A 27,298-nucleotide genomic window follows, 5' to 3' on the forward strand; every position below is an offset into this window, starting at 1 on the left:
CCGCCAGGCCCTGCTACTTCCTGAAAGCTGCCTGGGCTTGCAGGGGTGCGTTCTGCTGTGTGGATCCCAGGGTGAGTCCTTGCGTTCCGGGAACGGGGAGTGGGCCAGGGCCCGGCCCCTACACAGCCCGGGGCCGAGAACCAGGTTGTCTGCTGGCACCGTGCTGTGTGTGCCGATTCCAGGAGCTCGGGGCGCGGTGCCCACCGGCGTAGGGCCAGGAGGCTGGGGGACACAGGGACGATGGCCCCCTTCGGCTCCGTGTCTAGCCTGGCTTCTTCTGGACGGGGATACCCTCATCCCTGCTCACTGGTGCAGGTGCCGTCGGGGGCTACATCTCCTCTCGTAGTCAGGCTTTTCCCAGAATGCCTTGTTGGTGGGGTGAGCGGCTCCTGCCCACTAGGGACTTCCCGGCTGAGCGGCGGGACTTCGGGAGGACTGGACCAGCAGCTCGGCCTCCGCCCAGAGGCCGTGGCTGGAGGCGCAAAGGCCTCTTTGGCCCGGTGTCCGGAGCGTCGGGCAGGGAGGCTCTGCAGATTCTGCTGCTTCCTGAACAGCTCTGTCACGCCTCGGGCACCCAGAGAGGCAGGAGAAGGATGGGCAGCTCTCTGTCTAGGGCACTGTGTGTGAGGGGATTGCCCAGGCTGGCTGCCCGGGAGAAAAACGAGAGGGAGAACGACTGACTGACGCAGGCGCAGCCCACAGCGCTCAAATAGGAGTCACGGCGGTGCGCGGGCCGCTGTGGAAGCCGTGGGCGACGCTCAGAGAGGCCGAGCCCAGGCGCGTGTGCACAACGGAGCATGCTCCGAGTCGGAGGTCAGCACCGTGCTGTCCACATTGACTCACTTTTCCTCTGAGCCACCCAGCTTCTTTTTTTTTTTTTTTTTGCCGGTCATGGGGCCTGAACTCTGGGGCTGGGCACTGTCCCTCAGCTCTTCAGCTCAAGGCTAGCGCTCTACCACTTGAGCCACAGCGCCACTTCCAGCTTTTTCTGCTTATGTGGTGCTGAGGAATCAAACCCAGGGCCTCATGCATGCAAGGCAAGCGCTCTACCACTGAGCCACTTTCCCAGCCCCTGAGCCACCCAACTTCTGCAGCCCTGCAACAAAGCTCAAATTTCCAACTTATTACTTAGAAGGACATTTACTTTTTTTTTAAATTGTGATTACGTGATTATATAAATTTCACAATTTCACTTTATTGTGGGATAGTGATACTCAGTTAAAGTCACAAACACATTCTAACCTTCCTGGGGCAAATTGTCTTTATCGTGGTCTTTAAAGTTTATGAGTTCTATGGGCTTTGACAATACAGTTATTTCTTCCACATCAGGTGATCTTTCCTTTTGCTTAGTGTCAGCTGTTCCCTCTTTCCCATTTGTTCCCTCCCTCCCATTGCTGCCATTGAGCTGCTTAGTTCGTTTTGATCAATGTCCAGTGTGGCTGATTGTCCCGCTGTTTTATGTTTTCCTGTTCCCCTCCCATGTGCACATAGATACCATACATGTGATCAGCAGCATGGGTCATTTAGTAATGATTTGACCAGCTGAGTGGAGGTCCTTTGTTTCTCAAGTCTTGTTAACTTTGTCGTATCTCCTTACATTTTGGATTTAACATCCACTTATCAGGGAGACCATGTCCTGTTTGTCTCTTTGCTCTTGGCTTACCTCACTCAACATGATTTCTTCTAGTTCCATTAATTTCCCTGAGAATGCCATTGTTTTGTCCTTTGTAATGGTTAACATGACATTTATATTTTTAACTTGATCTGGGCTACCATTTGACTTGAGGGAGATAGATTTTTACAACATTAAAAGTAGGGAAACACTCTGCAGGTTAGGAAATGATTTAAACCCAACTGAACTGTCACATGGGTTGAAAGCTAGCTTCTTCACACCAGCTGTGAAATGGGCAGGCAAGAATTAAAAAAAAAAAAAAAAAAGCTGCTCTTAAAATGAGTCCACAAATAAAGCAGACGTAGTGTACGTCTGATGGTGTGCTAGGCTGGAACTCAGGGCCTCTTGCTGGCCTCTGTTGCTCACAGCTGGTGTGTTTGAGCTTTGTCCCCAATCCTGGCTTTTTGCTGGTTCATTGGAGATAAGATTTCACAGCTTTTTCTGCCTAGGCTGGTTCTAAATGGCAATTCTCAGTTCTCGGGCCTCCTGAGTAGCTAGGATTATAGGCGTAAGCTGTGCGGACTGAGCCATCCAGTCTTTTAGACCTACCCGATTGGGAAGATGGAGATGTGTGGGAAGCAGGTTCCCCAGCCCCAGGGGGTGGTGTGTGGTGCAGCGTTGCTCTGCAGTTCCTGCCAGAGCCTGGGGCTGCGTGACAAGGGCGAGGAGAGGAGAGCCTGTGAGTCAGAGCCCCACGCAGGATGTGTGGTGAAGGCCCGGATAGAGCCCGAGGGCAGCAGGCAGAGGCCCGCGCGGCCACGGCCACAGGGAGGTCCGCGCCTCACTCTGCCGTCAGTTTGAGAGATCATCAAAGGTTGAGTATTTCCAAAAGACTGGAAGGTCAGGCGGGGCGCAGGGCTGAACGGGGGCGGTCGGGCGGCCCCGCCATGTGTGCCCCGGGGAGCACGGTGGGCTCCCCCGGTGGAGCATGGGTCTGCCCCGGGGAGCACGGTGGGCTCCCCCGGTGGAGCGCGGGTCTGCCTGAGGGGTGGCAGCCACGGAGGGCGGAGGGGGTGGGGGGGTGGAGGACAGGCAAGCCCGAGACTCGGAAGGAGAAGCTGAGAGGAAGGCACTGGATGGGTGCAGGAAGGAAGGAAGGGGTGGTTTGAAGATGTACCGAACAGTCGTGGGCATGGGTGGGGGCTGGGAGCCGAGGGGGAGCAGAGGCACAGGCAGGGCGGGCGGAGGGGAGCTCCCCTCCTGTGCCCGGTGACGCCATCCGAGCCCCGCCCAGGCAGGCAGGGCGGGTCTGCTGCACCGGCCGCTGACTGGAGCTCAGGCTCCACGGGCACTGGGCACACCATGGGACCAGGATCGCGGTGGTACAATGCGGACTGCGGTACCGCAGGCCTCCTGGGCGTGGGACACTGTGGGCATCACAGGCAGGGGGGCTTTAAGGACCTCAGAGGCTCTGTGGACGTGGTGGGCCTGGGGGCTGTGGTGGGCCTTGTGGACATGGTGAGTCTGGTGGACGTGGTTGGGCAGGGTGCTGTGGTGGGCCCGGGGGCCGTGATGGGCCTTGTGGACGTGGTGAGTCTGGTGGACGTGGTGGGCCTTGTGGACATGGTGAGTCTGGTGGACGTGGTGGGCCTTGTGGACATGGTGAGTCTGGTGGACGTGGTGAGTCTGGTGGACGTGGTGGGCCTGGGGGACGTGGTGAGTCTGGTGGACGTGGTGGGCCTGGGGGACGTGGTGGGCCCGGGGGCCGTGGTGGGCCTTGTGGACGTGGTGAGTCTGGTGGACGTGGTGGGCCTGGGGGACGTGGTGAGTCTGGTGGACGTGGTGGGCCTTGTGGACGTGGTGAGTCTGGTGGACGTGGTGGGCCTGGGGGACGTGGTGGACCTTGTAGATGTGTCCGGAGGACCTTGCTCTACATCTACCTGTGTCTCCACCTGGTGGACAGCAGTAGCAGGTGGTGGGTGTGGGAAGGTCAGGTCATGGCATCTGAGGAGGGTTCGAATTCATGCCTTCCTCTACACTCTCTTGGTCTGCTTAGCATGGACCCTGTATTTGGGCTCCACTTCAGGAAGAAGGACCATTGCTGCTTCTGCTCTGTTGCTGGGATCTATGCATGGGGGCAGGTCACACAGACTTCACATTGTGTGTGTGTGTGTGTGTGTGTGTGCGTGCACGTGTGTCTGTCTGTCTGTGTGTATGCTCTCATTTGGCTTTTTCACTCAAGGCTAGCATTCTACCACTTGAGCCACAGCTCCACTTCTAGCTTTTTGCTTGTTAATTGGAGATAAAAGTCTAACAAACATTTCTGCCTGGGCTGGCTTCAAACTTGGGCCCTCAGATCTCAGTCTCCTGAGTATCTAGGATTACAGGCGTAAGCCACTGGCACCTAGCACATCTTGAATCATTTTTTCAGAGGAAAAAAATCCATAGAAAAGAACTTAATAGGTTAAAAGTTAGGGGCTGGGAAGGTGGCTCAGTGGTAGAGCGCTTGCCTTGCATGCCTTAGGCCCTGGGTTCAATTCCTTAGCACCCCATAAGCAAAAAGAAAAAAACCGGAAGTGGTGCTGTGGCTCAAGTGGTAGAGCGCTATCCTTGAGCTGAAGAGCTGAGGGACAGTGCCCAGGCCCAGAGTTCAGGCCCCACGACCAGACTCAAGGAAAAAAAAAACCAAAAAACAGTTTTTTTAAAGTTAAACACTTAAAGAATTTTGGGGAAATACTATAAAGTTGCGTCTGTTACTTACTCTCTGTTACATGGAGATGAGTTCAGTTCTTTATTTCTGCCACTCTGAGAGGCAGAAAAAGAAACTGTCTTTTGTATATGGGTACTTGAATGATATTTATTTCTTCTGTGAAAGTCTGCTGGCTTTGCTCTCCCTCTCCCAGCTTTACTAAGGTAGAATTCATAAATAAAAATCATAATAGATGTACAGTGTACAGGAAATGTATTGACACTCATTTACTCTGACAATTGCCTTTTGTTAATTTGTGGAGTTCTTTTCCTTCCTTCCTTCCTTCCTTCCTTCCTTCCTTCCTTCCTTCCTTCCTTGTCGGTCGTGGGGCTTGAACTCTGGGCCTGGGCCCTGTCCCTGCGCTCTTCAGCTGGAGGCGAGCGCTCTACCACTTGAGCCACAGCGCCACTTCAGGTTTTCCAGTGGTTTATTGGCAATAAGAGTCTCACGGACTTTCCTGCTCAGGCTGGCTTTGAACCATGATCCTCAGATCTCAGCCTCCTGAGTAGCTAGGATTACAGGCATGAGCCACCGGTGCCCAGCTGGAGTTCTTTTCTTTATCATCTGATGCAAAATAACATCTTTGTGTACTTTTTGCTCTCTAAATATTTATTTATTTATTTATTTATCTATTTTGCCAGTTGTGGGGCCTGAACTCTGGGCATGGGCACTGTCCCTCAGCTCTTCAGCTCAAGGCTGGCGCTCTACCACTTGAGCCACAGCACCTCTTCCGGCTTTTTCTGTTTACATGGTGCTGAGGATTCGAACACAGGGCCTCTTGCATGTGAGGCAAGCACTCTACCACTGAGCCACCTTCCTAGCTTCTAAATCCTTTATTATGGGAAACTTCAAACTACACCAAAAAAGTTTTAGGTACAATAAACCCCCATTGCCATCACCAATTCCAGGAGCTACTGTCCTGCTGATCTGGGGGCACTGGGAGCTACCAGTGGGGGAGTTCTTTATCTATTGAAGGTCTGCTATTACCAAAGGGTAAATTCATTCTGATTGGCATGCCCCAAGTATTCCTTAACCATTTTGTTGCATGAATGAATTAACATGATTCAGTGTTATTTTCTTCTTAAAATCATGTTTCTTATCTTTAAGTAGTTGTGTAAAGAATTTCCCACTCAACAAAGCAGTTTATGACTACAATGTATCTTGATTCACCTCTTTCTTCATCTGCCCCCATCCCTCCCAGCCCAACCCTTTCCCTCCATTTTCTTGACTTTGTAAGGCAAGACTGGATGTATGCCTGTATTCTCTCCCCTTCCTCTCGCCATTCATCTGTTCCCCTCCCTTTGACCCCGGCCTCCACCTTTCCTACTCGTTTCCTGGTGTTTATTTTGTTGGACTATGTGTTCACTTTTCTAAGGAATTACACCATGTGAGTTCTCCCTTGAATCTATCCTATTTAAGTCAATACATCTGTGTACACTTGAATACCACACCTCTGTGTTTACTTATACATTTATAGATTAGTTCTAGCTTCCACATCTGAGAGGGAACATGTAGCCTTGTCTCTCTGGGACTGACTCTTTCACTCACCATCTGTCCCCTCGTACGTCGGTCCATTTCTTTGCAAGTGATGCTATAACATTCTTCGTAATGGAGGAGTCAAATTCCGTCATGTATATATGCCACATTTTCTTGACCCATTCGCCATAAGGGGCATCTGGGCTGATCGTACACCTTGGCTCCGTGAGCCGTGCTGCAATAAGCGTGGTTGTGTATTATTTCTTAAAGCCATTTCAACCTGCTCTTTCTTCAGGTCATTTCAAAGCGCCAGAATACACGTCTCCACAGGACTGACATAATGTGTGACATGTCCTATAAGACTTTTTTGAAAGACACTCGGCGATCAGAGCCTGCAAATATCACAGGTGAGAGAGCCCCCTGGACTTTAATCATTCAAGAGCATTCATAAGCATTTTCCTCTGATGTGTTTCATCTCAAAACTTTGTCTCGTACTTCAAAAATCACATAGGCAGATTCCCCAAATAAAAACTCACTCAGAGACACTATGTGTAGAGGTGTCCTATCAAGAAACCAACTGGGATGTGAAAAGCTGAGGCCGGAAGGAGGTGGGAGTTGTGGCTGAGTGTCCGCTCCTGTGAGTGATGGGGACTGGGCTTCCGGCTGCCCCGTGTTCCTCACTTCCCCTGGCGTGACACCACCGTCCCCTTCCTCAAGGTTGCCTGCTGGGGGAGGGCGGTGGGGTGGGTGAGGGGCAGGCATGCGCACTCCCAGATGGTGCTCAGGGGTGAGGGGGCCTGAGGCTTCCGACGGCCTGAGCAGGTGGTGTAGGCTAGAGCCAGGGCGACTCTGTGGGGGGATGGGGGACAGGGCCCCTCTGGGGAGGAGAAGGCGGGGAGGCCACCCGGAGCACCCACTGAGCCACACGGGCCTGCTCAGGGCTCCGCTAGGGTGAGGTAAGGGCTGCCGCGTCTGTCAGGTAGATGCGGTGGGAGCAGGCCCGGGGTGCAGACGGGACGGCCGCAGAGAAGGCTCCTGAGCTGGGGTGGGAAGGGACCCTGTGCAGGGCTCACACAGTGCAGGGTGTGCGTGGGTGATGGGAAGGGAGCGCCTGGGAGAGCAGCGCGTGTGAAGGCCTGAGCGCTGTCCCGGCCCCTCCGCCCGGGCTCAGCATGGCGTTTTTGTTTGCTTGATTTTTTTGGTGTGGTGATGGTCTTGCCAAAGGCACAGACACTCAAGAGCATGTGCTGGCAAGGCTGAGCAGAGCTGTGGAGGACCCAGAGCCCTGTGTGCTGCTGGGTACCTATGTTCCATTGCAGATCTGTGTACCACCCGAGTCGTGTCCCTGTGTACCATCAGAGCTGCTGCGTACTATCTGAGAACTTGTGTGCCATCAGAGCCCCAGTGTGCCATCAGAGCCCCAATGTACCAGCAGAGTTCTTGTGTACCACTGGAGCCCTAGTTTAACATCAGAACCCTTGTGTGCTATTGGAGTCCTTGTATGTCATTGGAGCCTTAGTGTACCATTGGGGCCATTATGTACCATTAGAGTCCCTGTATACCACTGGACACCTTGTATATCACTGGCACCTTGTGTACCATCAGAGCCCTAGTGTACCATTACAACTCTGTGTGCTGTCAGAGTTCTTACGTATCGTCAGAGCCCTAGTGTACCATTGGAGTCCTAGTGTACCATTAGAATCCTAGTGTACCATTGGCGTCCTAGTGTACCACTGGAGTCCTACTGTATCATTGGAGTCCTAGTGTACCATTGGCGTCCTAGTGTATCATTGGAGTCCTAGTGTACCATTGGAGTCCTAGTGTACCATTGGCGTCCTAGTGTACCATTGGCGTCCTAGTGTACCATTGGAGTCCTACTGTATCATTGGAGTCCTAGTGTACCATTAGAATCCTAGTGTACCATTGGAGTCCTAGTGTACCATTGGAGTCCTAGTGTACCATTGGCGTCCTAGTGTACCATTGGCGTCCTAGTGTACCATTGGAGTCCTACTGTATCATTGGAGTCCTAGTGTACCATTGGAGTCCTAGTGTACCATTAGAATCCTAGTGTACCATTGGAGTCCTAGTGTACCATTGGAGTCCTAGTGTACCATTGGAGTCCTAGTGTATCATTGGAGTCCTAGTGTACCATTGGAGTCCTAGTGTACCATTGGCATCCTAGTGTACCATTGGCGTCCTAGTGTACCATTGGAGTCCTAGTGTATCATTGGAGTCCTAGTGTACCATTGGAGTCCTACTGTATCATTGGAGTCCTAGTGTACCATTGGAGTCCTAGTGTATCATTGGAGTCCTAGTGTACCATTAGAGTCCTAGTGTACCATTGGAGCTCCTCTATACCATAGTATACCTTGTGTACCATTGGCACCCTTGTGTACCTTCAGAGCCTTTATTGTACCATTGGAGTTCTTGTGTACCATTGGTGGAAATATAAAGAGAGATCTGTTGTGGAAAGCAGGTGTCTTAAAGAGATAAGCACAGAAAGAACTGCCATGTGGGGCTGGGAAGGTGGCTCAATGGTAGAGCACGTGCCTTGCATGCCTGAGGCCCTGGGTTCAATTCCTCAGTACCACATAAGCAAAAAGAAAAAAGCTGGAAGCGGCACTGTGGCTCAAGTGGTAGAGTGCTAGCCTTGAGCTGAAGAGCTGAGGGACAGTGCCCAGGCCCAGAGTTCAGGCCCCACGACCGGACCCCCCCCCAAAAAAAAAGAAAAAAGAACTGCCATGTGATCTAGTAATCCCCCTTCTGCATAGCTGCTCCAGGGTTATGGAGCAGGGTTATGAGCTCACACACTCTTGCTCATAGCAGTACAATTCACAATGGCCCAAAGAGGGCAGACAGTGCCTAGGGACTGTGGCTGCATCAAGAAGAGGGGATCCATGGCACTGAAATGGGGTGTTAGTAAAATACTGCTCTGCCATTAAAGGAGGAGGTCTAACATGGCTGTGCCATGGATGCACCTTGGAGATTCTGTGCTAAGGGAAATAAACGTGGCGCAACAAGACAAATGCCGATCATGCCAGCCAAGGGAGCACAAGGCCGAGTTCAAACCGCGTGTACTGAGAAAAGACAACAAATGCTGGGTTTGTCCTGCTGCCATAGAAGCTCAGAGCTGGGAACACGAAGGGGTCATCCCCTGTTTCTGGATGTCTGAGATCCAGAGTGTATCTGACCAGTGAAGACCAGGCACCAGTTCTGAGCCCCCTGGCCCCCTGGCTCCTGTCCCAGGCAGCTGCCGCTGAGCCCCAGCAAGGACGGGGGGGGGGGCTGGCCTGGGTGTGTCCAGTATGCCCCTCTCGAGGTGTGTCTTTTCTCTGTTCCCACCTTTAGCAACCTCCCGGCTGTTGTAGGGAGGTAGGAGCTGGAGGCGGTATCCTGACGGAGGCTTCTTTCTGGTATAAGTTAAAGCGGCAGTCAGAGAGGACGCCAAGAAAATTCTCCTGATGGTCCTAAGGGCAGATTCCTCCTCCCTCTCCAGCTTTTAAGGCCCTGTGTTTTCCTGGAGGTCCTAGGGCCAGATCCCTTCCTGCCTACCCAGGCTTGAGAGGCCCTGCGTTCTTTGGCTGTGGTCCTTTGGCCATCTACTAAATACTTTGGCTTCCAACACTACTTCACTTTAAACACCCTTGTGAGATATCCTGGGCCCGTTTGATAACTCAGGCCGAGCCCCTCACTACGCTCAGCTAATTGCCCCGATTCTGTCGGCAGCCTTTGTTTCCTCTTTGCTAGGTTACCTCGCTCATCCGGGGGTTCTCAAGATTAGGGTGTAGATATCTTTGCATGGAGGTCATTATTCTCCGATTATTCTTCGTATCATGGTATAACGGTGAGACGGCCAGTTCACGAGAATAGCAGCTACCTTCTAATTCTGATGCTCCAGTTAACAATAGCATCAAATACACAAAGCAAACCCACCCTCACAACAGGCACCGTCAACTCAGCAACTGCTAGTTCAAGCAGGCAAAGAAGGAGTGAATGTATACATTAGGACGGGATAGGCCTGTGGTGGGGAGTGGAGGCAGGGACCAAGGGAGCGGCTGAAGCAAGGAAGATGCCGGAAGAGCTCAGCAGCGACCCCTCACTCTGGATGCTGTTGAGAATGTGCTTAGTTGGGCACTTGCTCGGCCATTAGAAAGTGAACATTCTTGTTAAAAACACAAGCAATAAGATGGGTGCCGGTGACTCACGCCTATCATCCTAGCTACTCAGGAGGCTGAGATCTGAGGATCACAGTTCAAAGCCAGCCTGGGCAGGAAAAGCTGTGAAACTCTTATCTCCAATAAACCACTAGAAAACTGGAAGTGGCGCTGTGGCTCAAGAGGTAGAGCGCTCGTCTTGAGCTGAAGAGCTGAAGGACAGCACTCAGGCCCAGAGTTCAAGCGCCACGGCCGACAAACAATAACAACAACAACAAAAGAAAACCCACAAGCAATGTTCCTGACACCTGACCTCAGTGAGCTGCAAAGTCTTCCAGAGTCGCGCAGCCCGGGGTCTTGTTCACGGAGCCTGTGTTGGACAGGCAGAATCTAAGGATCACTGCAAACTCATCTAGAATATTTTTTCAGTACTGGGCTTTGACCTCAGGGCTTGGTGCTTGCCAGACAGGGGCATGCCCTACGGCCGAAGCCTTGCCCTGGGCACCTTTTGAGACGGGGTCTCGCTTCTTGTCTGGGGTCAGTGGGGCTCGGACCATCCTACGGGGGTGTGGCTCCACTGCTGAAGTGGAGTCTTGAGCACTTCAATACCCGGCTGAGCTGGAGCTGTGGTCCTCCAATCTGCTTCCTGGAGGGCTAGGATTAAAGCTAGGATTATAGGCAGGAGTCATGGTGCCCGGCCCACCTGGAGACTTTTCAACAGTTGGTATCTGGTATCTGGTATCATCAGTTGGCATTCTGGCATCGCTTCGATCTCTTTCTCGCTACCACTGGTCTCTCCTGGGGGTTTTCAAGATCCCTGATCTTCACCTCCATCTATGTCCTGCAGGAAATTCCACCCTAGTGACCAGCCCTGCCTCTCAGGGGCCTGGGGACCACTCTGTGGAGATGTGTCCCATGCCCTTTGAGGACACCAGGATGCTCCTGGTGGTGGCCTACAGCGTGGTGTGCGCCCTGGGCCTGCCGGCCAACTGCCTGACCGGCTGGCTGACCCTGCTGCAGGTGCTGCAGGGCAGTGTGCTGTCCGTCTACCTGTTCTGCTTGGCGCTCTGCGAGCTGCTCTACATCAGCACCCTGCCGTTCTGGGTCATCTACATCCACAACCAGCACCGCTGGACCCTGGGCCCGTGGGCCTGCAAGGTGACTGCCTACATCTTCTTCTGCAACATCTACACCAGCATCCTCCTGCTCTGCTGCGTCTCCTGCGACCGCTTCGCCGCAGTGGTGTACGCCCTGGAGAGCAGAGGCCTCCGCCACCAGAGGACGGCCGCCTTCATCTGTGGGTCCGTCTTCCTCCTCGTCGGGCTTGTCCATTCCCCGGTGTTTCAGATGGAGCTCGTGAGGGACTCCTGCTTTGAGCCCCCGCAGATGAACGGGAGGATCGCGGCCTTCCACTACGCACGCTTTACCGTCGGGTTCGCTCTTCCGTTTGGCATCATCTCCTTCACCAATCACCGCATCTTCAGGAGCGTCAAGCTGAGCGAGGGCCTGAGCGCCGCCCAGAAAGCCAAAGTGAAGCACTTGGCCATCGCCGTGGTGGCCATCTTCCTGGTCTGCTTCTCCCCCTACCACATGGTGCTCCTTGTCAGGGCTGCCGCCTTCTCCTTCCACAGAGGAGACAGAGACGCCTTGTGTGCCCTGGAGGGCAGCCTGTACACCGTCACCATGGTGTTCCTGTGCCTGTCAACTGTCAACAGCGTGGCTGACCCCGTAATCTATGTACTGGCCACAGACCATTCCAAGCAAGAAGTGTCTAGGCTCTACCGGGGGTGGAAGAAGTGGTCCACAGGGCCAGGCGCCGCCAGGCTGTCCCAGACGCCAAGCTCACCCACAACACCGGCCCAGGCCCGCGCAGTCCCTCGGCCCGCCCACCCAGCGCGGCCACAGCCAACCCCCAGGGACTCATCCTGCTCCCCAGAGAGGCTGGCCGAGGAGTCCTGCTGAGACACCTTACGCGGGGAGTGGCAGAGAGCCCCAGGCAGAGTCCCTGCGGACACGCCCCTCAGACACATGCCTGCCACCGGTCCCCAGACACCAAGCCCACAGGGCAAGGGATAGCTCACCCGCACCCGGGGTGAGCAGCCCAGAGTGCACGCGGCCCGCAGGTGTCTGTGTGTGTGTGTGTGTGTGTGTGTGTGTGTGTGTGTGTGACAGAGAGAAAGAGACAGAGAGAGAGAGACAGAGAAAGAGACAGAGAGAGAGACAGAGAGACAGAGAGAGAGACAGAGACAGAGACAGAGAGACAGAGAGAAAGAGAGAAAGAGAGAGCATGTGGCCTGCAGGGGTGTGTGTGTGTGTGTGTGTGTGTGACAGAGAGAGAGAGAGAGCGACAGAGACAGAGAGACAGAGAGTGCAAATGGCCCACAGGTGTGTGTGTGTGTGTGTGTGTGTGTGAGAGGGAGAGAGACAGACGACAGAGAGTGCACGTGGTCCACAGGTGTGTGTGTGTGTGAGAGAGAGAGACAGAGAGACAGAGAGAGAGAGAGAGAGAGCTCATGTGGCCCGCAGGTATGTGTGTGTGTGTGTGTGTGTTTGTGTGAGAGAGACAGAGAGCGCTCACACAGCTATGTGTGTATGTGTATGTGTGTGTGTGAAAGAGAGAGACAGAGAGAGACAGAGAGAGAACGCATGTGGCCCCCACGTGTGTGTGTGTGTATGTGTGTGTTTGTGTGTGTATGAGATAGAGCGCGTGTGCACGGTGCATGCGGTGGCAGCTGAGCTGTCTGTCTGGGCCTGTCCTGGCCAGGTCCCTGGGCCATCGCCAATGGAGGGCTTGGCAGAGCAGTGAAGACTTGGCTTCCTGTGCTTGTCTGATCACACGAGCCAGAGGTCCTGAGGTGCTCCATGCTTCTGCCTCAGAGTTGATGTAGCCACACCACAACCACCCAGCGCCCGCGCCCGACGGTGACACAGCCCAGGAGCTTCAAGGGGGCAGGAGCTCCGGCTGCCCGGAGCCCTGGGGGAGCCGTGGGGAAGCGTCACCGGGGCTCAGGCCCTGCAGTCCGCTCACCAACACGGAGCCAGGCCACGCCCATGTCTTCCTTTCCCCAGCTAGAAAACAAGGCCAAGGGCACCAGCCTTGGGGGTCACTGTCGGGCCGGCCACCCGCTCCCCTGCGCTGCTCAGACACCTCACACGGGACACAGGCTGGAGCCCGAGGGCAGGAGATGCGGAAGCCCCAGATTGGGTGCCACCGTCTGCAGGTGCTGGTGGCACGCCTGTGGACATGTGCGGGGCCGCGGTGCGGGAGCCGCCTTGGTGTCTGGAAGCTGGCTGCGTCTCCACTGCGAGAGGTGAAACGGGAGAGCCACTTAGAATAAAACCGCAAAGCTACATGTGGGGCTCAGCTTCGCTCCCTAAAAGGACAGAGCAATTTCCCCTTCGCAGGTGAGCAGTTTCCTGTGCGTGCGTGTGGGCGTGCGTGTACATGCCTTTCAGGAAGTGAGGCTGTGGGGGTGGAGTGAGCTCTTGGTCTCGCGGAGAGCTGGGCCACAGCACAAGGAGGCCAGGCAGGGCCAGGCAGGGGCCAGGGTGGCCAGGCCTGGCCTCTGGAGCACACCCACTGCCCATCACTCCACGGGCCTCCATCCTCCTCCTTGAACCCCCTGGGGCCAGGGGGGTGGGGGGCCTTGGGTCAGCATTGGCTCCTCTCCTGCGGGGGCCTCGGGTCCACACCTGTCCAGCACTGTGGGAAGGGCGACTTACTGGACTGTTCTGGCCTGGACAGCCTCCGTGGGAAGTCCCCCACGGCCAGCCCCCTGCTAGGCGGGGTGAGGGAGCGCTGGGAGGGAAGCCGGGCCCTGCCCGGGCAGAGCGGTGGAGGAGGGCCTGGGCCCCTGAGGCACAGGCCTGCTGGGGAGGTGGGGCGCGCCCCCCCTTGGCCAGACTCCTGGACACATTTCTCTTGTGTAAGTGATGGTTGTGTGTTTCTGTCCCCTCCAACCACAAACCTTTCCTATCTTCATCTATCTAATGGAAAGTTCTGGAGTTACAGGGGAGGGGCTGCACTCGCTGGCTCCCTCCTCCATTTACCTCCCACTGGCCCCTGGCTTGGTCATTGACTCACTCACCCCGCCCTTCATCCCTCCCTCCCCCATGTACTGACTCACTCTCCCCCCTCCTCCTCTCTAGCCATCTTCCCCCAAAGCACACTCCCCCGTATAGTACCCAGTAGAAACGCTGGGAAGGAGGAGTATCCTGTCAACCCCCGCATAGCCATCCCCAGCACTGCTCCAAACCCTTCCAGACTCTTCCTACAGCTCTTCTTAGCCTGGGGCGGCTGGGGCGGAGACACCCAGTGCTGTCAGAGCTGCCTTCAGAGCCCAGCAGGCCCTTGCTGGTGTTTTCTGAGTGGTGAGTGAGCATGCCCCCCTTCCCCGCACTGCTCTGGGCCTCTGTACACGCCGCCCCGGAGGACACCGGCTCCCAGATGGGAAGTGGCCAGAGAGGGCTTGGGCAGAGCTCAGTGGCTCCCAGATGGGAAGTGGCCAGAGAGGGCTTGGGCAGAGCTCAGTGGCTTAGTGCACTCAGCATGTGCAAGGCCCTGGGTGTGCGCTCGCGCCTTCTCCCTCTCTCTCTCTGTCTGTCTGTCTGTCTGTCTGTCTGTCTGTCTGTCTGTCTGTCTGTCTGTCTGTCTCTCTCTCTCTCTCTCTCTCTCACACACACACACACACACACACACACACACACACACACGATGAGCCGATCTCATGGGCTCCCTCTGCCCATGCATCCTGCCTCCTGGCCTTGACCGACACCTGCACGGCGGAGCCTTGGGCAGTCCGTAGTGGGTTCTCCCCCACAGATCGGCCGCGCTGCGCTGTGAGGGGCTGTGGATGCAAAGGTGAACTCGTTGGGGGCCCTTTGGGACACCTGGAGAAGCTATATGGGCCTCCAAAGGAGACTGGGGACACTGTGGAGGATTCTGGTGGATTGTGGGGAGGGTGGACGGAGACCCTGCACCCTGCCTGAAAACAGTGGGAAGCAGGCCGGGACCCCCCGCCCCGTGGCAGTCATGGGGAGGACAGCTCTCTCACTAATGCCTATGCGGCCGGACGCTCACAGGCCAGCCCAGGCCGTAGGGGAAAATCGCTCCTTGGAAACCACCCTGCGGTCCTGTGAGATGCCCAGGACTTCCAGGGACAGCGCTTTTCCCCTGCCTGTGCCTGAGCGTCCTCACCCAAAACTTGGCAGTGGAGACTGACTGCCCAGAGCTCTGCCGGGTCGCGGACTGCGGTGTGTACCCGACACTCTGCCTGACGCTGTGGTCACGGACAGTGGTGTGTACCGGACACCGCGCCCGACACTGGGTCACTGACTGCGGTGCGGACCCGACACCATGCCTGGCCCAGGCTAGGGGTCAGCTTCCTCTCGGTGTCCCAGCAGAGGGCCCTGTGAGGGTGTAGGCCCAGACCTTGGTGGCTTCTCAACAGGAAGAGTGTGGACCACACCACCAGCCCGTGACCACCAGGGGGCAGCGTTGCCTCAGTGGGAGTGGGTCGGAGCCAGTGTGCAGGAATTCTGGCTTCCACAGGACTGCCCCTCTTGTGTCCGCCCTGCTTTCTCCCGTGGGCCCGTCCTTCCAAACCTTTCCTAACCATTTGCCTGCCTGGTCTTGTTTGGGTGTGTGGCTTTTGTGTGAGTATTCTAGAGTTAACCAACAACAGCGGTGCAGTGCACACGCGTGTACACATGAGAGCTCGGTGTGACTTCCTCCTCTTGTATATTCTAGCTATCTTTTGGCATCCATTTCCCCTCACCCTGACTACTGCCCGGACAGCTTCAGTATGAGGGTCACCCTCAGGTCTGCCCTTGTTTGCCATTTGGGGGGTCTCACGTCTGGACATGCTGGTCAGTATTTACTGGACACTGGCTTGGGACTCGCTCTGGCTCTGTCTGTGCCTTCGCTGGGCAGGAGTGAGGGCGGCGGGGCAGAGCTCTCGCGGGTGAGGCTTAGCGGCTTAGCGTCATCTTCACAGGTGTGGTGGGGCCAGGCTGGGCGGTGCCGGCCAGGCTGGGGACTCGGGCGCACAGGCCTGGGGGAGGGCTCTGGCGAGGGCTCAGGTGCCGGCGCGGGCGCGGGCGCACCGGTTCGGGGAGGGCGCGGGCGCACCGGCTGGAGGAGGGCGCTGGCGCGGGCGCACCGGCTGGGGAGGGCGCGGGCGCACCGGCTGGAGGAGGGCGCTGGCGCGGGCGCACCGGCTGGGGAGGGCGCGGGCGCAGGCGCACCGGCTGGGGGAGGGCGCTGGCGCAGACGCAGGCGCACCGGTTCGGGGAGGGCGCTGGCGCGGACGCGGGCGCACCGGTTCGGGGAGGGCGCGGGCGCAGCGGCTGGAGGAGGGTGCTGGCGCGGGCGCACCGGCTGGGGAGGGCGCGGGCGCATCGGCTGGGGGAGGGCGCGGGCGCACCGGCTCGGGGAGGGCGCGGGTGCACCGGCTCGGGGAGGGCGCGGGTGCACCGGCTGGGGGAGGGCGCGGGCGCACCGGCTGGGGGAGGGCGCGGGTGCACCGGCTGGGGGAGGGCGCGGGCGCGGGCGCACCGGCTCGGGAGGGCGCGGGCGCGGACGCGGGCGCACCAGCTCGGGGAGGGCGCGGGCGCACCGGCTGGGGGAGGGCGCAGGCGCGGGCGCACCGGCTGGGGGAAGGCGCGGGCGCACCGGCTCGGGGAGGGCGCGGGCGCACCGGCTCGGGGAGGGCGCGGGTGCACCGGCTGGGGGAGGGCGCGGGCGCGGGCGCACCGGCTCGGGAGGGCGCGGGCGCGGACGCGGGCGCACCGGCTGGGGGAGGGCGCGGGCGCACCGGCTCGGGGAGGGCGCGGGCGCGGACGCGGGCGCACCGGCTCGGGGAGGGCGCGGGCGCACCGGCTGGGGGAGGGCGCGGGCGCACCGGCTGGGGGAGGGCGCGGGCGCACCGGCTGGGGGAGGGCGCGGGCGCACCGGCTCGGGGAGGGCGCGGGCGCACCGGCTGGGGGAGGGCGCGGGCGCACCGGCTCGGGGAGGGCGCGGGCGCACCGGCTCGGGGAGGGCGCGGGCGCGGGGTCCTGTCCTGGTCCGGGTCTGGCCGCCGGCCCGGGTCGCAGCAGCGCCACCGTGTCCGGTGGTCGCCGGACGCAGGCTGGGGTGTGTGAGCGTCGCCGGCACGGCAGGGCCTCTCTCGGGGCCCCGGTGCGGGGCAGAGCGGGGATTCCTGGACAGGAAACTTGTGGCGGGCTGGCGGGCGGTGTCCGCGCTCCGCTCACCCCGGCGGCGGGCTTTCCGCGTCCCCGGATGTGCGGGCGTGCCTCCCAGGTAAGGCCGTCCCCCCTAACGGACGCCGGCCCTAGGGAGGAGGGCGCCCGCGGCCGTCCTCAGCGGCCACGTCTCCGAGCTGCCTCCGCCACGGCTCACCTTCCTCGACTTCCCCGGCCTCGCCGCGCACCGAGGTTTTGGGACTCCTTGGGGGGCGTGGCCGGGGAGGGGCGTGGCTCGGGCGGGAGTGGCCTGGCGCGCGGAGGCTTGGGACCTGGGGGCGTGGCTTGACTCTAGGAGCCCAAGAAGCGGGGGGGTGGGAGGAGTTGGGGGCGGGGCCAGGAGGGGCGGGCCTGGGAGTCGGGGGCGGGGCCTGGCACGTAGAGGCCGGGAGCCGGGGGTGGGGCCAGGAGGGGCGGGCCTGGGAGTCGGGGGCGGGGCCTGGCACGTAGAGGCCGGGAGCCGGGGGTGGGGCCAGGAGGGGCGGGCCTGGGAGTCGGGGGCGGGGCCTGGCACGTAGAGGCCGGGAGCCGGGGGTGGGGCCAGGAGGGGCGGGCCTGGGAGTCGGGGGCGGGGCCTGGCACGTAGAGGCCGGGAGCCGGGGGCGGGGCCAGGAGGGGCGGGGCCTCGGAGCGGGAGGGTCCAACGGCTGCGGTCGCGGCGCGGGAGTCCGAGGCGCCGAAGCCCCGCCCCGGCGGGTTTGAACGGAGCCCCGCTCCGCATTCGGCCAATCGGCGGGCGAGCGGCCCCGCTATGGCGGCCCTTTGTAGGCGCTGACTGGCTCCGGCGCCGAGCGGAGCGGCGGGCGGCCTCGCGGCGCAGGTGAGCGGGTCAACGGCGAGCCGGCCGGCGGTTCCCCCGCGGCCCGGGCGGCGGCCGCGACGAGCGCCGGGGGGGGGGGGGGCCGGGAGGGCGGCGGCGGAGCTCCGGGCCGGGCCGCCGACCGCCGCGGCTGCGGGACGAGGCTCGGGAAGCGGGCCGGCCGGCGTGGGAGGGCGGCGCGGCGCGGCGGGCCCTGCCGGCTCCCGGGCCCCGTCCCCTCCCCGCCCTCCCCCCTCGGCTGCCCGCCCCCCTCCCTCGGCTCACGGCCCTTCCTCCCCGCCCCCTCCCCGCCCCCCCTCGCCCTCCCCCCCTCGGTTGCCCGCTCCCCGCCGTCCTCCCCCCTCGGCTGCCCGCCCCCTGCCGTCCTCCCCCCTCGGCTGCCCTCCCCCCTGCCGTCCTCCCCCCTCGGCTGCCCGCCCCCTGCCGTCCCCCCCCTCGGCTGCCCGCCCCCTGCCGTCCTCCCCCTCGGCTGCCCGCCCCCTGCCGTCCCCCCCCTCGGCTGCCCGCCCCCTGCCGTCCCCCCCCTCGGCTGCCCGCCCCCTGCCGTCCCCCCTGCCGTCCTCCCCCCCTCGGCTGCCCGCCCCCTGCCGTCCCCCCCCTCGGCTGCCCGCCCCCTGCCGTCCTCCCCCCTCGGCTGCCCGCCCCCTGCCGTCCCCCCCCCTCGGCTGCCCGCCCCCCCGCCGTCCCCCCTGCAGCCCGGCCGAGGACGAGGCCTGGAGCTCTTTCTCCTGGTGGAGCACCTGGGCCGCGCCAGGGCCCGGGTCGGCGCCCGCCGGGGGGCCCGAGGGAAGCGCGGCGCCGCGGCTTCCGGCGGGCCTTCTCGGGCCTTCTCGGGCCTTCTCGGCCTTTGTGTCCGGACCGTCCGGAGCCGCGCGCGTGCGTTCAGGGCCGGCTGTGTGAGGGGCCCCGCGCCCGGCCCGGAGCCAGCCGTGTTCTCGGGGCGGCGGCCGCGGCCTCCCCCCGGCGGGAAGCCAGGCCTCGCGCGCGGGGGCCCCCCACGGGGCCACGGGGTTCCCCACGGGGCCACGGGGTCCCCCACGGGGTCTCCGGCCCGCTCTTCCCTGAGCTCCGCCAGCGCACGTCTGAAATGGAGGTCACTAGTGCCGGCCCCGTAGCTGGACGCGCTGGGAGGCCCGGGACAAGGCCTGGCCGTGGGGCTGCCGTGGGGGTGGCCTGGCCGTGGGCCTGGCCGTGGGGCTGCCGTGGGGGTGGGCCTGGCCGTGGGCCTGGCCGTGGGGCTGCCGTGGGGGTGGCCTGGCCGTGGGCCTGGCCGTGGGGCTGCCGTGGGGGTGGCCTGGCCGTGGGGGTGGCCTGGCCGTGGGGGTGGCCTGGCTGTGGGGCTGCCGTGGGGGTGGCCATGGAGCTGCCGTGGGCCTGGCCATGGGGGTGGGCCTGGCCGTGGGGCTGCCGTGGGGGTGGGGCTGCCAAGGGGCTGGCCGTGGGCCTGGCCGTGGGGCTGCCGTGGGGGTGGCCTGGCCGTGGGGCTGCCGTGGGGGTGGGGCTGCCGTGGGGCTGGCCTGGCCGTGGGGGTGGGCCTGGCCGTGGGGGTGGCCTGGCCGTGGGGGTGGCCATGGGGCTGCCGTGGGGGTGGGCCTGGCCGTGGGCCTGGCCATGGGGGTGGGCCTGGCCGTGGGGGTGGGCCTGGCCGTGGGGGTGGGCCTGGCCGTGGGCCTGGCCATGGGGGTGGGCCTGGCCGTGGGGGTGGGCCTGGCCGTGGGGCTGCCGTGGGGGTGGGCCTGGCCGTGGGGCTGCCATGGGGCCTGTCCGTGGGGCTGCCGTGGGGGTGGGGCTGCCGTGGGGGTGGGCCTGTCCGTGGGGCTGCCATGGGGCATCTCCACCTTCCCACTGGGCCATGGGGGGCTGCTGCCTCAGGGTGCTCACAGATCCATGCTGTCTTGGACCTCTCTCTCCGCTGACTCCTGCTGTCTCCACTGTGTGAGAACTGAATACAGGCTGCTGACCCAGGGCAAGCCCTGCTGGCCTTGGCTTTTAGTAGACCCAGTTAGAAGAATTTTAGTCATTAACGAGGCGGAAAGGCTAAGTGGAAGTAGCGCTTTCTAGAACTCAGCAGGGACTAGGAGGTGGTCATCCTGCCATAGTGCTTGGACCCTCCCAAGAGCTCCCCACTCAGGACATCCCTTAGTGCTGGTCAGAACCAGGCTTTATACTAACTTGGTCCCAGACACAAAACATCTGACTAGGGTTGTTCCCACAGCCTGCCTTCCGGCCGCTACCACATTATTCTGGAACAGGGTTTCTGGGTTTAGGGGGAAGTCACAAGACTGTAAAAATGACCCATGAACTTTATTCTCTTGTAGCGATGTCAACATTTTCTACCTTGGGCATAACAACACTTTCTTGGGCTAGGAACACTTAAAACACGTAGAAGCCAGGCACCAGTGCTTACATACCTGTAATCCTAGTTACTCAAGGGGCTGAGCTCTGAGGAACACAGTTTGAAGCCAGCTTGGGTAGGAAAAGTCTGTGAGACTCTTCAACTAACCACCAAAAGTTTGGGAGTGTAACTGTGGCTACTTGAGCAAAAAAGCTCAGGGCAAAACAACACCATGTAGAGACTGGACACTCATATGGTCTCAGTGCACCGAGCAGGACCTGGGTCGCCAGACACAGCACACAGAACAGCGTCTGGAGCCCTCAGTGAGGCACTCAGGAAGGGGTAGCAGTGGAGGTGATTTTCAGTTCTCCCGCCCATCAGCTGATTGACTTCTTCGTAAGCAAGTTATTAACTAGAATTACACTATAGTGCTGTGAACAACCAGGGCCCATTTGCTGATGGGCCTCTCCTTGGCCCCAGGTCCTTGCCCCTTGCTAACAGCCATCCCTGCCAGCCGCACTGTCTGCTGTCTCTGTCCCACCACCAGGTTCTGGAGCATCTAGTGGGCACTGATGACACGAGGTGTCTTTCAGTGTGGGGTCTGAGATCCATGTTGAACATAGGCATCAGGGTTTGGGTTGCTAAGTTGTGCTCCATTGTGGGAATCCAACAGCCTTTAAAATTTCAAATCTGAGAATATCCTCATCTAAGGGTGATGATGCTGACAGCAGCTTGGCTCTGGCAGAAAAGCAAGTGTGTGAATGGATACTCTGTAAGATCCCTGGGCCCTAGGGGGAATGAGAGGGAGAGGGAGTCTGTGGCTGCGAAGTTGGTTAGAGGAGTTGGCCTACAAGGGTGGAAAAATGAATGGCGGGGGGCTTACTTCCTAGGAAGCATATTGATTTGATCAAGTGCCTTCAGTGTGTTCCTGCCCTAAGGTGGCTCATGGTCTGGGAGACTGCAGTTCAAAGGCAGAAAGTCAGTGGTCCTCCCAGCTAAGGTGGAAATGTGAGGAAGGTCACTGTCCAGGCCAACCTGTCTGAAAGTGACCAGAGTAAAAAGGGATGACTAGCCCCTGACTAGCAAGCAGGAACATGGAATTTACTCTCATACTGACCCAAAAATTGCTGCCCTGATTCTGATCAGGACTCTAGCCGTGTGTGTGTGTGTGTGTGTGTGTGTGTGTGTGTGTGTGTGTGTGTGTGTGTGTGTGTGTGTGTGTGTGTGTGTGTGTGTGTGTGTGTGTGTGTGTGTGTGTGTGTCCAGTGCACCGCTGTCTCCAGTAATGGTGCACTTTTGTGTCACATGGAACACAGCTTGTGATAAGCAGAAAAGGTAGACAGACTGTGCCTTGGGTTCTACATGGGAGGAACGTGCTGGACGAGCTTTCTCTGAGTGGCAGGGGTTATGGGACATTTTTGTTGTGTGCTTTGTGAGTGTGTGCTAGACTGCAGTGGTGAAGCAGTGAGAACTGGAGGAGGCGTCGGCTGCAGAGCTGGCCCCCTGGCCCAGCAGGGTCGGGAGAGAGCGGTCAGGGACGCCCTGGCGGGAGGCTGTTGGCCAGGGGCTGGCTGGGTGCTAGGTGTGGCCTCCCATGTGACTGGCAGGGCTTCTGCCTTTCTGGTTGGGCCTCTGTTGATAGCAGGGATAGAAACTAAAGACCCTCAGCTTTTAGGTCCTGCAGCTTTTAGGTCCTGGTCTTAGGGACCATCGTTAGGAAGTTACGACTTAGATTCTTGGGGTGTTGTAGGGAGCCTGCTGCTGAAGGCTTTGGCCTCAGGCCAGTCACTGAAGATGGTGGGTCAGCATTCTGGTGGACATACGATCCATCTCTTCATCTCTACATCGATCTCCTCCAAGAGTAAGTACTAGGAGGGGTGCTTCTGGGCTTTCCATTTTCTGCTGTGATCTGTTCACAGTTTTGCTCCTAGGGGCTGCTGCCCTCATCCAGTCCCCAAAAGAGTCCTCTAGAGCCCAAATCTGTCTTCAGAATGGGGTGCAAGGATCGTTGTTTACCCTCTGAGGGACTCATGACCTGGGGCATATAAGGACACTTCCAGGACAGGACAGTTGAGTGCCGAGGACATCAGTGTTTGATTTGGTGATTTCTTAATTTTTATTTAAACAGTACCTCCAGTGCTGGGATCGCAAACATGCACTGCCCTGGCTGGCTTGAATGTACCTTCTTGAGCTGTCTTTAAGTGTGAGGTGTGTGTCCTGGCCCACTCATTCTCATTCTCACTCCCTTGGTGAGTTGTCCCCACCAGCCCTGGTTGGCCAGGCTGATTTCCCAGGACCAGCCTTCCTTTGGAGTGAATCATTCTGCCACATGTCTGAGGTCTGGAGTTCTGTGTATAAGCTAAGGTTTAATTCAAGTCTTTGGGTAGATTTGGTTGAGTTCTGCATTAAATCATGCAGAGCTAAATTTTTAGATCTATTTATAGGGCATGATGGCTTATACCTACAATTCTAGCTATACAGATGGCAGAGATCAGGAGAATCACAGGACAGTCTGGGCAGGGTTTTGTTTGTTTTTGGTCAGTCTTGGGGCTTGAACCCTGGGCCTGGGCGCTGTCCCTTAGCTCTTCAGCTCAAGGCTAGCACTCTACCACTTGAGCCACAGTGCCACTTCTGGTTTTCCAGCAGTTAATTGGAGATAAGAGTCTTAACAGACTTTCCTCCCTGGGCTGGCTTTGAGCCTCGATCCTCAGATCTCAGCCTCCTGAGTAGCTAGGATTATAGGCGTGAGCCACTGGCCCCTGGCCAGTTTTTGTTTTTGTTTTGTCTGTGAGGGGCTTGAACTCTGGGCCTGGGCACTATCCCTCAGCTCTTCAGCTCAAGGCAAGCTCTCTACCATTTGAGCCACAGCGTCACCTCTGGTTTTCTGAGTGGTTTATTGGAGATAAGATTCTCACAGACTCTGCTGCCCGGGGTGGCTTTGAAGAGACCTCATCCCAACCAATCACTGGGTATGGAGGTATGCATCTGTTAATCCAGCTGCCCAGGAGACAACAATAGGAGGATGCTGTGAGACCATATTAAACACAAAAAATAAAGGTCTGTGGAGGTGTGACTCAGTGGTGAAACACTGAGCTGACGTTCGTGGAGACCAGAGTTCATACTTCAGTACTACAGAAGAAAAAGAAGGGGCTGGGAAGGTGGCTCAGTGGTAGAGCGCTTGCCTTGCATGCATGAGGCCCTGGGTTCGATTCCTCAGCACCACATAAGCAAAAAGAAAAAAGCCGGAAGTGGCGCTGTGGCTCAAGTGGTAGAGCACTAGCCTTGAGCTGAAGAGCTGAGGGACAGCGCCCAGGCCCAGAGTTCAGGCCCCATGACCGGACCCAAAAAAAAAAAAAAGAAAAAAAAAACACGCAAAATTTTAAGGATTAAATTTGTACCAAGACAAAGAACTTGAATGTTATCAGAAGCAGTTGACAAGCTGGACACTGGTGGCTCCTTCCTGTAATCCTAGCTACTCAGGATATCTGAGGATTGAGAATAGAGGTTGGAAGCCAGCCCTGCAGGAAAGTCCATGAGACATTAATATCCACTTAACCAGAAAACACGGAAGAAACCTAAACAGAAGTGGAGATGTGGCTTAAGTGGTAAAGTGCCATCCTTGAGCAGAAAAAGCTAAGCAAGTGCTTGAGGCTCTACTACACACACACATACACACTGGTCCTGGGGTGCTGTCACTAGCTTTTCCACTCAAGGCTAGTGCTCTACCACTTGAGCCACAGCTCTCCTTCTGTTCTCTTGGTGGTAAAGTCTCACAGACTTTCCTGCCCTGGCTAGCTTTGAACAACAAACCTTAGATCTCTTTCTTTCTGAGTACCTAGGATTACAGGTGTGAGCCACTGACATCTGGCTGAGATATTCCTGACTTCAAGCCCCAGGACACACACACACACACACACACACACACACACACACACACGTACACGTACACGTACACGTACACGTCGTAAGCTAGCATGTCCATGGCTGGAGGGGCTTTGTGAACATCACCCCTGCTTGCTCCTCTAGAGAAACCATCTCATAGGGAAAGTAAGCTGAGGTGGTTATGGACCCACAGGAAGAAATGTGAGAACGACTGTGTAGAGTCTGTCCCCACCCCACCGGCGGCATCTCCCTGAGGGGCTCATCCACACGTGCGTTCCCTCTCCAGAGATGGCCCCACCCGGCCACAAGGGCTGCATGCAGCCCTAGCGTTGAGGAGGTGAGGCGCATGGGCGTGGCCTCTTCAGGCTGCTTTCCTGGGCCCCTGCGTGTCACCGGCTCTGCCTGTCTGCTGCTGAGAAGGACTTCATGAGATGGCAAGGCCTGTTTCTCAGCCCGTCCCCGCAGGCGGGACTGTCCCCGCTTTGGGGTTGTTGAGGAATAGAGCGCTCTGAGCGCGCCTGCTGTGTTTGTCTTCTTGTGATCAATCCCAGAGGTCCCTTAATTGTATAGAATTGAAGATGCTGCACACAGAGGCGGGGGACACACTGAGAAGAGGGGGGAGGGAGCCTTTGTTTAGTGTGGGGCAGAGTCAGCAGGAATGACCTGCAGAGGGTGCCCAGGTTGTGAGAGACATCACACCCACACCCCAGCTCCCCCGGCCACACGGCCCACAGGGCCCATTCAGGTCCTAATGTTGGCATATTTAAATTTCTATGACTCAGTGACTTACTTAATTTTTAAATAATTTGAAATTAAACTGTTTAGCGTATATTGCACACGTTAGATGAGCGAAATGCCGTGCCCATGGAGTAACTGCATTCCTGAAAGGCTAGTCCTGACTGGCCCCCAGTCCCGCGCAGTCAGAGGGTGGCCCAGGTTGGGCAGAATGCGGCCAGGCAGATGGTGTACATTGAGGAAGTCTAAGGGCTCGGTCAAGACCTGGGCCTGCTCTGTCAGGCTGCCCGCAGTCACAGCACACTGCCGGGACCTTGTCTCTTCTGAGGGTAGTGGCACAGAACCAGGCAGCACCCGCCCACTGGGGGCGGATTCTGGGCCCCCTGTCCGTGTGTGCTTCAGAGGTGCCTTTGTTAGCAAGCTCCTGGGGAGAGGGCTAACTTCAGAAACACGTTAGGTGACTGTCGCTGGTCCGTAAGTAGCAGCAGCCCCCGCGCCCCCACACGCCGCTCACAGGCGCTTTACACACCTTGCTGTGATGATGAAAACTGCTCCCGCTTGGAGCTAGCCGTGGCCAGGTCACCTCACGACGGTGTCTGGTGCCCGTGTGCTGTTGCAACCCCTGCTACCCCATGTAATAGCTGCACTGTGACCTCCATACATGTGTACAGTGTGCTCTGATCAGACCCACCCTTCCCCGCTCCCTTATCCTCCCCTACCTCTAGACAACTCCGGCAGGTGGACTGTCTGGGTTTCATTCATGCATATGCCCCTCCCTTCTCTTTCTGGCGGTCAGAACCCTGCCTGGGTGCTGAGGTGGGCTGAACGGGCTCTTCTTTGGTTTCCACAGCACGATGTTTGCACGAGGGCTGAAGAGGAAGTGTGACCAGGAGGAGGTCACAGAGGGCTCTGGCACCGTTCCGTCCTACAGCCTACAGCGGCAGTCGCTCCTGGACATGTCCCTGGTCAAGCTGCAGCTCTGCCACATGCTGGTGGAGCCCAACCTCTGCCGCTCTGTCCTCATCGCCAACACGGTCCGTCAGATCCAGGAGGAGATGAGCCGAGATGGTGTGTGGCACCCTGGGGCACCCCAGGGTGCGGGGCGGGCACCGCTGGACCGCCTGGTGTCCACAGAGGTCCTGTGCCGCACAGCGCGGGGCCCCCACGGGGAGCAGCCTGTTCCTGAATCCGGAGAGAGCCCCTCCCAGACCCCAGCTCCCGGACTCTGCACAGTCAGCTTGGCACAAGAGCTGCGGGACCCTGAGAGCAGCCTCTGGGAGATGGACAGCCCTCGGGAAGGCAGGGCGAGCTTCTCCAAGTCACTGGATCAGATATTTGAGACCCTGGAGAGCAAACCCCCTGGTTCCATGGAGGAGCTGCTGTCTGACGTAGAGAGCTCCTACTACGACCTGGACACCGTGCTGACGGGCGTGGTGAGCGGCTCCAAGCCGGGCCTGTGCGGCGGGCTTGAGGGCTTCACCACGGCCCCTTCTCCTCCCTCCTCGGGCTGCAAGTCTGACCTGGCCGAGCTAGATCACGTGGTGGAGATCCTGGTAGAGACCTGAGAGGCCCCTGCAGGCCAGGGACACGGCCACAGGCTCAGAGCATCTCGGAGAGAGCATGGGCCTAGGGAGGGTTTCTGAATCTCCGGGCTGGCCTGCTCCTGGGGGGCCAGGGCAGAGACTGCCTCGCAGACCACGGCCCTGGGCCCATCCCCCACCCCACGCCCCAGCTCTGGGCTGCAGCCATGGTGGAGGACGGCAGGCGTCCAAGCTGTGGACACTTAGTGAACCTGTGAAATCGTCGTGTTTCAGGCAATATTTTTTTAAAGCATCTTTTTAAACTTTTTATATTTTATCCCTGTAGATTTTTTCAGCTATTTTCTTAAAAGTATATTTTTTCTACAAATGTCCTCTGCTGCTACATTAGAAACTTCTATAGCCTAAGCCATTGTAGTGGATGTGTTTCAGTTTTTAAAGGTTAAATTAGACTGGGGTTTTTTGGTGGGCTTCACTGCACTCAGAGGCAGCCACAGAAATGTTGGGGTGTTTGACTTGAGCTGTGCTTGTGACCCATCCCCCTGGCAGGCCTGCATTCCAGCTGAGTGCGGCGTGAGTCTTCCTCCTAGACTTCAGTTTTATTTATGCCTATTTATGTAAGTGCCACTGAGGGCAGAGGTCAGATGTCTGCAAATCATGGCACCAGTTGACCTTGAAGGACTGAGTCTTGGGTGGTTGTGTTCTAGTCTCGTTGGGTCATGTGCGGGGGTGGGGGAGGGTGGGAGGCCTTC

The 27,298-nt window shown here is 58.6% G+C and overlaps 2 protein-coding genes across 7 annotated transcripts; both read left to right on the forward strand.

Moving 5' to 3' along the window:
* Nucleotides 1-26: 26 nt before the first annotated feature.
* Gpr132 (G protein-coupled receptor 132) lies at nt 27-11,962 on the forward strand. Of its 2 annotated transcripts, none has more exons than XM_069997429.1 (3): nt 27-71; nt 6,133-6,244; nt 10,839-11,962. In XM_069997429.1, exons 2-3 carry the CDS (start codon nt 6,178-6,180, stop codon nt 11,951-11,953), a joined length of 1,182 nt encoding a protein of 393 aa, XP_069853530.1. In that variant the 5' UTR covers nt 27-71; nt 6,133-6,177; the 3' UTR covers nt 11,954-11,962. The 2 variants fall into 2 exon arrangements, with proteins under 2 accessions (XP_069853530.1, XP_069853531.1); XM_069997430.1 differs by lacking the exon at nt 27-71 and adding an exon at nt 2,411-2,486.
* Nucleotides 6,155-27,224, forward strand: Cdca4 (cell division cycle associated 4). Of its 5 annotated transcripts, none has more exons than XM_069997436.1 (2): nt 6,155-6,244; nt 25,859-27,224. In XM_069997436.1, the coding sequence occupies exon 2, from the start codon at nt 25,863-25,865 to the stop codon at nt 26,571-26,573; it is 711 nt and encodes a 236-aa protein (XP_069853537.1). In that variant the 5' UTR covers nt 6,155-6,244; nt 25,859-25,862; the 3' UTR covers nt 26,574-27,224. The 5 variants fall into 5 exon arrangements, with proteins under 5 accessions (XP_069853537.1, XP_069853533.1, XP_069853536.1 ...); XM_069997432.1 differs by lacking the exon at nt 6,155-6,244 and adding an exon at nt 11,966-13,396; XM_069997435.1 differs by lacking the exon at nt 6,155-6,244 and adding an exon at nt 17,936-18,056.
* Nucleotides 27,225-27,298: the final 74 nt, after the last annotated feature.

Source organism: Dipodomys merriami, unplaced genomic scaffold (assembly GCF_024711535.1).
Source record: "Dipodomys merriami isolate MVZ:Mamm:240054 unplaced genomic scaffold, mDipMer1.0.p SCAF_50, whole genome shotgun sequence".
NCBI classification, from domain to species: Eukaryota; Metazoa; Chordata; class Mammalia; order Rodentia; family Heteromyidae; genus Dipodomys; species Dipodomys merriami.

Bases quoted from the DNA above. Each gene is read 5' to 3' on its own strand.
- Gpr132 (XM_069997429.1), top strand. From the start codon at position 6,178: ATGTGTGACATGTCCTATAAGACTTTTTTGAAAGACACTCGGCGATCA. The intron at 6,245-10,838 runs GTGAGAGAGCCC...TATGTCCTGCAG, and splicing joins AGAGCCTGCAAATATCACAG to GAAATTCCACCCTAGTGACC.
- Cdca4 (XM_069997432.1), top strand. From the start codon at position 13,236: ATGTGCGGGGCCGCGGTGCGGGAGCCGCCTTGGTGTCTGGAAGCTGGC. The intron at 13,397-25,858 runs GTGAGCAGTTTC...TGGTTTCCACAG, and splicing joins GAGCAATTTCCCCTTCGCAG to CACGATGTTTGCACGAGGGC.